Source organism: Bubalus kerabau, chromosome 4 (assembly GCF_029407905.1).
Source record: "Bubalus kerabau isolate K-KA32 ecotype Philippines breed swamp buffalo chromosome 4, PCC_UOA_SB_1v2, whole genome shotgun sequence".
NCBI classification, from domain to species: Eukaryota; Metazoa; Chordata; class Mammalia; order Artiodactyla; family Bovidae; genus Bubalus; species Bubalus kerabau.
Window position 1 is genome coordinate 103,806,598 of NC_073627.1, and position 12,071 is coordinate 103,818,668.

Here is a 12,071-nt window from a genome sequence, read left to right on the forward strand (position 1 = left end):
CCTGTCAGGTAGAAGAAACTGTAGCCATCAATTCCAGCATTGGTATTATTTATGGAATATCTACTGAGATACATATACTTCATCCCCTAAAAGAACTGAGATAGAGATATGTACTATCTTCCTGTTAATGAGTAGAATGCTTTGGTGCCACAGGTAACTTCCATCATAATGACTGCCACCACTAACTGGGATTATTAACTCACTTCCAGTTTCATGTAAGTGTGCAGTCTGTTCAAGTCTGTGTAAAGAGTCCAAGAGGATGAAACTAGGCAAAACAAAAGGCTTTTCCATTACTCTGTTCACAGCTCAATCGGTTGCCTCTAATTATCCCGATAAAGGATGGTCAGGTTACCTGCTGCCCTTTTCAGTTTCATAAAGTGGAAGAGCTGAGAAGAAATAGGAACAAACTTCTTAAAAGCAAGGAGCAGGTATCAAACTACCTCTCAGTAGAGAAGCAAAAAGGAATTAGACCATATACACTCCAGGAAAGAATATACTATGGGTCAAAGCTAAGGGTCTTTTACTCCAGTTTTCATGTTTATAGTAAGACACACAGGTATCTTTGCCAAAGAGGTCTTTACAATCACAAGGCGTACGCACAGCTCAGTGTATGAGTTAACTGAAGGAATGTTAGCATCTCTGTGATGAGTTAATCCTGAATTGTCCTCTGAGTTACTATTTCATTTTCACTACCTTCCTTATTAATATAGACATTTTTACTGTCTGTCAATTATTTTCTGAGATTGTAACATATGATAAACAGGGTATACTTATTAGATTTTTCCAAGCTTGAAAAAAAACTCTCATGTACAAGTGCAGGTAGTTACAAAGGAAGTTTCATTCAAGTCAAATAATCTTATTATTTAAAAAAATTATATAATTTTCAGATTTGACATGAAAAAGCCCTTTTGCAAATTCAAGATACATTGACAATACACATCAAAATATTTCTAATTCTTTTTAAGATCATTCCTCCTAAAGAATTGCTTCCTCATTAGAAAAAGACTGCATAGGGACTAGACTTCTACCTCAACAATGTTTTCACCAGCAAATCTGACCTGTCTCCTCTGCTGGTTCAATATAATAATCCTACTGTCAGAAATAATATAGAAGGAAGACATAAAAACAGATTCTATATAACTTGGTATACAACAAAAGTCTTGAAACCACAAAGTATATTCTTCACATGGTAATCAGAAATTAAGGGCACACTACTTAAAACTGAGTGATTTAGACTTAGGAAAGCAAAACTCACTTTTATTCAATATTCCACAAAATATTCTTAATAATAAAATACAAAAAATTTCAACTTTATCATTGCAAAATTATCACTATGACAAGTTACAACGTAGTCATTGCTATCTGACGGTTTGGGTCACTTAATCTATTTCTGGTGCTAGCATGCATTTACAAAATACAACATTTGAAGTTAAACTTTATATTCCCATGGAAGCTGGAATATCATAAATACTTCTATACGATAAAGTTAGCACAAGGTGGCTCTTTCATAATGATTTTTTTTTAAGACACTTAGACATAAATTCTAAAAGCACCTTGTGTAGTTCTGATTATCTGATGTTTCATGCACATAAATGTGGCTCCCACACATAACCCTATTTCACATTAGTCTCTTCTAATAAGAAGTCTGTCACTTTAAAAGATTAATTTGTGTTTAGTAGAACAAAATTTGACCTATGTGGTAGTAGGCAAGCCATTTTGTCCTTAATTTCACTTAAATTATATAGGTTTCTTTTCTTTAAAGTTTTCAACATGTTTCCAAATGCAAAGCACACGTATTAAGACTGGGAATTATGTCATTTAAAAAAGAGAAATAAAAATAAGTTAAAAGCTTGTAAATATTTATATACTAATCAGGTAATAAGATTTTTATTTTAGCTATATTAACTTACACTTTAGGATTCTTCTCTACAGTGTAAGTTATAAATTATAGTCCTATATTCCAACTGTTAATACAAAGCCCAAATTCTAAACAATTTTTATAAACTCCAACAATAAAGAGTACCTGTTCATGTTTGTTAATGTTTGATCAGCCGATGGTGCACCAATTCTTTTATTACCAGCAAGATTTTTACCACCACTCCCAGTGTATGTGAATTCATCACCTCGGTCCTGCAGAAGAACATTTTTGGCATTAAACATCTAAATCCAGGTATGATTTCACCCATTCTTATTTCATAGCCAGAACTTTGGTTAGGACGTTGTAAGCTGACATGTTCTCTCAAGGTATCTACCAAAATAAGGGAAAATTCAAATATAGTCTTGTGTGTAATATACCGTCAAGGTGTATCACTTGATCTAGAGATTTCATTTTAATATTACAGCTTCCAACACCTCCAGACATAGCTATTCTTGTGATATACAAATAATCTATAGAATGTTACAAAATAAGGTCTTATAGGTTGGGAATATTAATGTAATTCAATGTTATTAAAATAAATATATCAGTACTATGTTTGTAGGTTCTTTACAGGGCATCATTTTAATAAATACTCCAAAACTGATTTCTCAACAGCAATCTATACCATATCCAAGTTTGCTGATAACTTTCAAATTTATAATCCTAATAGCATTGTAAGTTCCTCACATTTCAAAATCTATGGGTTTACCCAAGTTATATTTGGGTAAGACAACTGCATATAATTAAGTATAAAGGTAGAAAAGAATTTAACTACAAATTTATATCATTATTGTTAAGTTTCTACCTGATTCAGTACTTAAACTAAGAAAACCATCAGTATGTAAATGACTTCTACTAACGCTATCTTAATAGTGGTTCTTCAATGCAAGATTCAGACTGAATATAATGATACTTTTTACTTCATTCTTGCTTGTAATAAAGGTTTTTCATCTAATTTTTCCTTTGGACTAAGAATCAGAACTAAAATTTCATGATTTTAAGTGTTTTTATATGTCCTAAAACTTTTGGGACCCTTTGCAGATCCAAACTGAGGTTTGGGTTAAACACTGTTGATTCAACACTGAGGTTTATATTTTAAGGAATAAGGCATTAAGGAATTCATCTTCAGTGTATACATCATTTGAAGAAAGTCTAATAAAAAGTACATATTAAAAAGTCCAGAATACTTCTTAAATTGATCAGATACGGTCTTACAGATGGTATCTGGATTGACTTCACAATGGCAGTTTTTTTTTTCCTCCCCATTTTTTTGAGGGGCGAGCAGTTTCTTAAGGAACTAATCATGCAACTACCATACAACCCAGCAATTACACTTCTGGGCATTTATCCCAAAGAAACAAACACTCATATTTATACACACAAAACCCCCTGTACACAAATGTTTATTGCAGCATTATTTGCTGCAATGGGTGAATGGTTACACTGTGATACACCTATATCAATGGAACACTACTGAGCAATAGAAAGGAATGAACTATTGACACATGCCACAATGAGGATTATGCTGACTGAATAAACCTAATCCCAAAGATTATACACTAGAAGATTCCATTTATAAAAAATGTTTAAGTGACAAAAATTATAGAAATGGACAACAAATTAGTGGTTGTCTAGAGTTAAGGGATATTGGGGAAGCAGAAATAGTATGATGGCTAAAAAAGGGCAATGTGAGGGACCTTGCAGCAAGGAAAATGTTCTGTGTCCTGAATGTATAGCAGTGTCAGTATCCTGGTTGTGATATTGGGCTATAGTTTTGCAAGATGTTACCGTTGGCTGAAATTGAGTAAAGGGCACAGACATTTTTGTATTATTTCTAATAATTGTCAATCTACAATTATCTCCAAATTAAAATGAGCTCTAAAGAAAATGTGACTATTTTCATTGCAGTAATCAGCACATGCAATGATTAAAGACGCTGACTGATTTACTATGTTACTTGTATAGAACTGACCACTTCAACACAAAAGTGATGCTAAAAGAGATGGGATTTATCCTGGACAAAGCTTCTGTATTTTACTGAATAATCAAGACAGGTTCTAAAGAACAAGGTTGCATCATGACTTACTACTTCATCTGCAAATCCACCAGCCAGGACGAGCGAGTAAGCGCCATCATTACTCCGACCGTGAATTCCACCAACATGGGGTCGATGGACACCTGCTTCACTCACCTATAACATCAAGTGAGACTCAAAATACCTTCAAACAGTTCATTAAGTTACATTTACAAAATGGTTTCACATATGTTACTGTATCCTAAAAGCTTCCAACTAAGAACCGAATGTCACCCAGAATTCCATGTTTTGCTCAGACTTGACTTCTCCCCAACTATATATTCCTCAGGTACTGAAGTAATGACTCGTAAAACTGCTCAGGCCTAGAATTTTGAGTTTCAAAATAACTATTAAATAATCATCATCCTGTGTAATTCCAGCTCAATTCAGGTGAAAAATACTTTACTATCAGTATTCCAGAACTCCTCATTTCTCATCTTTCATTATGGTACTGTTCCCTAGTCAAGTCAAAGTGAAACTGTTAGTCGCTCAGTCATGTCTGACCCTGCAACCCATGGACTGTAGCCCACCAGGCTCCTCAGTCCATGGAATTCTCCAGGCAAGAATACTGGAGTGGGTTGCCATTCCCTTCTCCAGGGGATCTTCCGGACCCAGGGATTGAACCCAGGTTTTCCTGCATTGCAGGCAGAAGCCCAGTCAAGTCAGACAGGCAACAGTTATTTCAGCCTCATTTTTCTGTATTCTTCAAACCCATCTGGTTGTAAATATTGCTGATTTGATTTCCTAATCTTCTCAAATCCATCATTTTCCACATTCACTGATATAATTCTAATTTGAGTCATGAATACTTAAAAAACATACCCCTTTTCACTGCCTCCAGCTTTGTTCCTTCAAATTCCTTCTACCCATCAAAAACAGAATAACCCTTTAAAGAACAAATCTGCTTTTAATTTTCAACTGCTTAACATGTATTAAATGGTCATAATAGTATATCAAGCCCAAGTTAAGTATTATATGTTACCTTCTCTCAACTGGGCTCCTACCTACTTTCTCATCCTTATATCCAGTTTCTTCTTTATGGAATTTATACATCTAAGCCCAACTACTCAGTAATACTCAAACATGGCACTCATTTTTAGTTTATTGCAATGGGCTTACTACATTTCCCCAAATACCTTTAATTCTGGCTCACTTAAACTAAGTGTCACTTCTTCATGTACTTCAAACTCCCCAAGAGAAGTATTCTATTCATTTGCTTATTACACAATTGTTCTCAGAGTAAGGGAAACTGAAATCCAAGCCTGTATAGTGGGCTGGGTAAAGAGGTACATTAGAAGTCAATGAGAAGATGATAAAAACAACAGAACCTGGATTTAGGTCTTAGAAATACCAAGTAATTTAGAAGCAAGGACCATCTGATTCTCAGCTTTATGAACAACCCCAAAAATATATCTGTGCTGAATCTTCCCTATTTCTTAAACTGCAGATCTATCCTTCTAGTTGCTCAAGTTAATGGCTTCAAAGTCATCTTAGACCATATTAATGAGGTTTTTAGAATTTGGGAATGAATGACAGGTATACAAAAAGAAAAAAAATTAAAAACAAAAAAAATAACCAAAGAACAAGACAATTAAGTGGGAGTTGGTGATGGACAGGGAAGCCTGGCATGCTGCAGTCCATGTGGTTGCAAACAGTCAGACTCAACTGAGCGATTAAAATGAAGTGTATTTTATAACTTTTATTTTATATATAAATATTATCAATAATGCATAGTATAAAAAAAAAAATATTATTGCACAGGCATACCTCAGAGATATTCCAGGTTTGGTTCCAGACCACTGCAGTAAAGTGAATATCACAAGAGAGCAAGCCACATGAATTTTCTGGGTTCCCAGTACATAAAAAAGCCACGATTTACACTATATTGTAGTCTTAAGTGCTTGATAGCATTATGTCCAAAAAATGTACATACCTTAATTTTAAAATGCTATCAGAAAAATGGCACCAATAGACCAATAGACCTGTTGGACAAAGGGTTGCCAAAAACTTTCCATTTGTAAAAAACACAGTACTTGTTAAACTAAATGCCTGTCTTCCACAGAAAGAGGTTAACAAAACCAAAATACAGACAAAAGCCATATGTTATTTAGATATAAGGAGGTAAATTCAGAAGTAATTTTAACGTGACTGTCTTTTAGAAATAGAAAATGGGTTAAGAGAGTAGGTTTTTAAAATATAAATCATACACTAGTATTCAACATTTCAAGCTAAGTATATGTATTACATTATTTTAATCATAAAATTTCATCAAAGTTCTAAGCACCAGCACTATTCAGCTCTTGAAAGTTTAGAATCCTGTCTAACTGGAAACTAAGAGATTTTTTTTCCCCCACATTAAATTTTCCACAATGAAAAAATTATCTTTCTAAAGAAGAAATTAGAAAACTACAAGAGTCTTCTTCAAGAGAAAAAGGGAAGTAATCGAATCCTTGGACTGTCTGACATTTCTTCTGACCAGTATCTTAATATTCACTGAGAAGAATAATTGCCAAAGAAAATATTATCTAAGTGAGCTTCCTTGCAGATCAATAACATTAAATGAGAACTTACTGCATGACGGAAGATCTATTTCAAATATTGCATTTTGGGCAAGGAAAATTCTTCAGAATATTGAATAATAACTTTAACGAGTATAACAATAACAGAAAAATAAAACAAAGTGATACAAAGGCTAAGATAATGCCCAAGTCCACGATGTTATGTTCCTCTGTCTGCTAAGCTATGAGGAAGTGCCTAATTATCCTACAGGAAATTGTTCATTTTAAAAAGTGAATGCCATATGATACTACCTACGTTAGTTCACTTAGAATCAACTAACACTAACACTGCTACAATGTGAGGTATACCCAATTTTACTCTTTTGACTAAGCCAATCAGAAACATACCTGAACTCTAAATCTCCAAGTTGATCCAACAGGAACTCCAGGAATAGGTCCATAATGATTGGAAGGAACAATAGTACATTCTCTAGTGCGACCAACACAGGCCATTCCCTACAAGGTACCAAACAAGTTGTTTGAGAAATCAGTTATTTTAAATCTTAAAGAAAGCCCTCAATCCCCATAAACTGCAGATAAAATAAAACTCTACAATTTATGATTGATATTTAACAATTTTTTTTTCCGTTTTTTTGGGGGCCACACTGCTCAGCATGCAGGATCTTAGTTCCCCAACCAGGAATTGAATTCATACCCTTTGCAGTGGAAGAGCAGAGACTTAACCACTGGGCCATCAGGCACATCCCAACAATGTATATGATTAGTCAATATTGTTATTTGTTAACATTTCAGATTATCACTTATATCATTACTACTACTGGAATCGAAACATTGTAACTTGCATTACAGTTATAAACATTATAGCTAGGAAGAAAAAGACTTCCTTCTTTACCCTGCCCCAATCTCTTCGGCTTTCAGTACTAGCTGATGGCATCTTGGCTTTCTTTTTACTCATCTTGAGCCTTTCACCAGCCTTTACAACTTCACTAGAATCAGTTTTACAGGAAGGACAATACCTTTAAAAAAAAAAAAAAAGAATTTTGATAATATATTAATGTCAATAACAAATAATGGCCTTTCTAGTTTAGAATAACTTTTAAGATGTGTAATACTTAGTGGCTGGATGGCATCACTGACTCGATGGACGTGAGTCTGAGTGAATTCCAGGAGTTGGTGATGGACAGGGAGGCCTAGCGTGCTGAGATTCATGGGGTCGCAAAGAGTCGGACACGATTGAGCAACTGAACTGAATACTTAGTGCATATTCGAGTTTCAGTTGGCATTTCAGTACTAAACTTTCCAAAATATTTAATGATTAAACTTTCCATTCTTTTAGAGAACTTAATATTTTATTATCAAATTCAGTACACAAGCCAAACAAGGCTGTCCAATCCAAATGGCACCATAAACTCGGATCTTATCACTAATTCTCAACGTAGACATCATTCAACTTTTTACCATTAAAACAAAAATGGTAAGAATAGATGATTCTAGACTGAACAATGAACCATGGCAACTGATATATCTCCCCATCTGAATTACAATTTTCAAAGTAAAAAATCTATAGCCAATTATAACAAGTATACTGGATTAAAGGATGTTTGTCTCTAGCTCAATTTTAATTCTCTACAGTTGTTTATCCTTTAGCCTATTTGTGGTTGTCACTCTACTGTAACTTGGGTTGTTTGTTGTTGTTTAGTCACTAAGCCATGTCCAGCTCTGAAACCCCATGACTGTAGCCTGCCAGGTTCCTCTGTCCATGGGATTTCCCAGGCAAGAATACCAGGGTGGGTTGCCATTTCCTTCTCCAGGGGATCTTCTTGACCCAGGAATCAAACCTGTGTCTCCTGCACTGGCAGGCAGATTCTTTACCTGAGCCACCAGGGAAGCCCACTGTAACGTATACATCATTATAGGCTGCCTTGTTATCATTTTTGAAAAGCAAAGCATGAGTATATATATATATATATATATAATAAATGGGGCTATTTTTGAGTCACAAAGAAATGGAAACTTTGGGTATATCCAAAGATCAACTTGCCATTCCACCCATTAATCTTAGATTTCTTTTTCTATATTTTCACAAAGATGAGGATATCTATACCCACTAGTTAATTGTGAATACCTAATTATGAGATGTTACGTTTAGTACTATAGACAAGATATGTAGACAATTCAGACCTTGAGAAAATTAGCTGGACAGTGAGATATAGAAATAAATCCAAGGCAAAATTATGTGTGATAAGGCAATGAATATTATCAAGTAAAATCCCTACTAATCTGGAAATCAGGAACACTTCCAAAAATTAATTTAAGAAAGACTGTTTTACCTGATATGCCAACCTTCTAACTATAATTTTATCAAAGATCTTATGGTGAAAGCAGGTATCATCTCTAATGAGAAAATGAGTTCAGAGACTAAATATCCAGACAATGTGATTTGGAGAAGTAGAAAAGATGTAAGGTTAAGGACCTCAATATGAGGTAGAAACACTTCACAGAGTAATCTAAGAGTCCTCTAATTATAGTCATCCCTAGGATCCATCTCTTCATCAGGTTTGTTATGAATCCAGGAACTATTTTGGCACTGGATAGGGATAAATATTTGTGATTAAAATATTTGTAAATAGTTAAGGAAAACTAGTACACACAAGGAATCAATTTCAGAAAATGGTAAGTGCTATAACATAAATATAAAGGTATAAAAGAAATACCTGGAGTAACAGGCAAATTTGGCCTTGGAGTACAGAATTAAGCAGGGCAAAGGCTAATAGAGTTTTGCCAAGAGAACGCATTGGTCATAGCAAACACCCTCTTTCAACAACACAAGAGAACACTACACATGGACATCACCAGATGGTCAACACCGAAATCAGACTGATTATATTCTTTACAGCCAAAGATGGAGAAACTCTATACAGTCAGCAAAAACAAGACAGGGAACTGACTGTGGCTCAGACCATGAACTCCTTATTGCCAAATTTAGAGTTAAATTGAAGAAAGTAGGGAAAACCACTAGACTATTCAGGTATGACCTAAATCAATTCCCTTATGATTATACACTGGAAATGACAAATAGATTCAAGGGATTAGATCTGATAGAATGCCTGAAGAACTATGAATGGAGGTTTATGCCATTGTACAGGAGACAGGGAGCAAGACGATCCCTAATAAAAATAAATGCAGAAAGGCAAAATGGTTGTCTGAGGAGGCCTTACAAATAGCTGTGAAAAGAAGAGAAGTGAAAGGCAAAGGAGAAAAGGAAAGATATACCCATTTGAATGCAGAGTTACAAAGAATAGCAAGGAGAGATAAGAAAGCCTTCCTCAGCGATCAATGCAAAGAAATAGAGGAAAACAATAGAATGGGCAAGTCTAGAGATCTCTTCAAAAAAGTTAGAGATACCAAGGGAACATTTCATGCAAAGATGGGCACAATAAAGGACAGAAATGGTATGGACCTAACAGAAGCAGAAGATATTAAGAAGAGGTGGCAAGAATACACAGAAGAACTGCACAAAAAAGATGTTCACGACCCAGATAATCATGATGGTGTGATCACTGACCTAGAGCCAGACATCCCAGAATGTGAAGTCAAGTGGGCCTTAGGAAGCGTCACTGTGAACAAAGCTAGTGGAGGTGATGGAATTCCAGTTGAGCTATTACAAATCCTGAAAGATGATGCTGTTAAAGTGCTTCACTCAATATGCCAGCAAATTGGAAAACTCAGCAGTGGCCACAGGACTGGAAAAGGTCAATTTTCATTCCAATCCCAAAGAAAGGCAATGCCAAAGAATGTTCAAACTACCACACAATCGTGCTCATCTCAGATGATAGTAAAGTATTGCTCAAAATTGTCCAAGCCAGGCTTCAACAGCACGTGAACTGTGAACTTCCAGATGTTCAAGCTGGATTTAGAAAAGGCAGAAGAACCAGAGATCAAATTGCCAACATCCACTGGATCATCGAAAAAGTAAGACAGTTCCAGAAAAATATCTACTTCTGCTTTATTGACTACGCCAAAGCCTTTGACTGTGTGGACCACAACAAACCGTGGAAAATTCTGAAAGAGATGGGAATACAGACCACCTGACCTGCCTCTTGAGATACCTATATGCAGGTCAGGAAGCAACAGTTAGAACTGGACATGGAACAACAGACTGGTTCCAGATAGGAAAAGGAGTACATTAAGGTTATGTATTGTCACCCTGCTTATTTAACTTATATATATGGTACATCATGAGAAACACTGGGCTGGAAGAAGCACAAGCTGGAATCAAGATTGCTGGGAGAAATATCAATAACCTCAGATAAATAGATGACAGAAACCTTATGGCAGAAAGCGAAGAACCAAAATGTCTCTTGATGAAAGTGAAAGAGGAGAGTGAAAGCGTTGGCTTAAAACTCAACATTGAGAAAACTAAGATCATGGCATCTGGTCCCATCACTTCATGGTAAATAGATGGGGAAACAGGGGAAACAGTGGCTTACTTTATTTTTTGGGGCTCCAAAAAATACTACAGCCATGAAATTAAAAGACGCTTGCTCCTTGTAAGGAAAATTATGACCAACCTAGACAGCTTATTAAAAAGCAAAGACATTACTTTGCCAACAAAGGTCTGCTTAGTCAAAGCTTTGGTTTTTCCAGTAGTCAAGTATGGATGTGATGCATGCTAAGTCGCTTCAGTTTGTCTGACTTCGTGCAACCCCATGGTCAGCAGCCCACCAGGCTCTTCTGTCCATGGAATTCTCTAGGCAAGAATACTGGAGTGGGTTGCCATTTCCTTCTCCATATGGATGTGAGAGTTGGACTATAAACAAAGCTGAGCGCCAAAGAATTGATGCTTTTGGACTGTGATATTGGAAAAGACTCTTCACAGTCCCTTGGACTGTAAGGTGATCCAACCAGTCCATTCTAAAGGAAATCAGTCCTGAATATTCATTGGAAGGACTGATGCTGAAGCTGAAACGCCAATACTTTGGCCATCTCATGTGAAGAACTGACTCAGTGGAAAAGACCCTCATTGCTGGGAAAGATTGAGGGCAGGAGAAGAAGGGGACAACAGAGGATGAGATGGTTGGATGGCATCACCAAGTCAATGGACATGAGTTTGAGCAGACTCTGGGAGTTGGTGATGGACAGGGAGGCCTGGTGTGCTGCAGTCCATGGGGTTGCAAATAATTGGTCACGACTGAGCAACTGAACTGACTGATAAAGGAAATACATCAGGGTTAGTGCTATTCCAGATGAGATTAGAAGAGCCAAACCTATCAAGAGTCCAAGCAAAGAGACATTAAGTGTAAAGGTCCTGAGGCATAATAAGGAATGGTATGTTCTGAAGAACATTAAAAGTAGGCAGAAGTCGGTTCACAGATGGCAAGGGTTTAGATTTTATCCTAAATTCAACAGGAAGACATTAGGGATTTTAAACAGGTGAGTATTCTGATTCAGGATTTAGATCATTCTGCTGCTATGGCAGGAAGGATAGCTGGTAGACAATGTGAAAGCAAGAAGACTAGCTGTGCATTTACTATAGAGTTCCTAGTGATTCAGCTGGTAA

At 36.0% G+C, this 12,071-nt stretch overlaps 1 protein-coding gene across 1 annotated transcript in view; it reads right to left on the reverse strand.

The window, feature by feature from the left end:
- UHRF2 (ubiquitin like with PHD and ring finger domains 2) overlaps positions 1–12,071 on the reverse strand; it is a 73,029-nt gene that overhangs the window by 11,573 nt on the left and 49,385 nt on the right. The window contains exons 7-10 of the mRNA XM_055578125.1: positions 7,404–7,527; positions 6,899–7,006; positions 4,005–4,109; positions 2,024–2,130 (exon numbers count right to left, since the gene is read on the reverse strand). Of these exons, the coding sequence (XP_055434100.1) occupies positions 2,024–2,130; positions 4,005–4,109; positions 6,899–7,006; positions 7,404–7,527 (444 nt within the window). The remainder of the gene's footprint in view (positions 1–2,023; positions 2,131–4,004; positions 4,110–6,898; positions 7,007–7,403; positions 7,528–12,071) is intronic.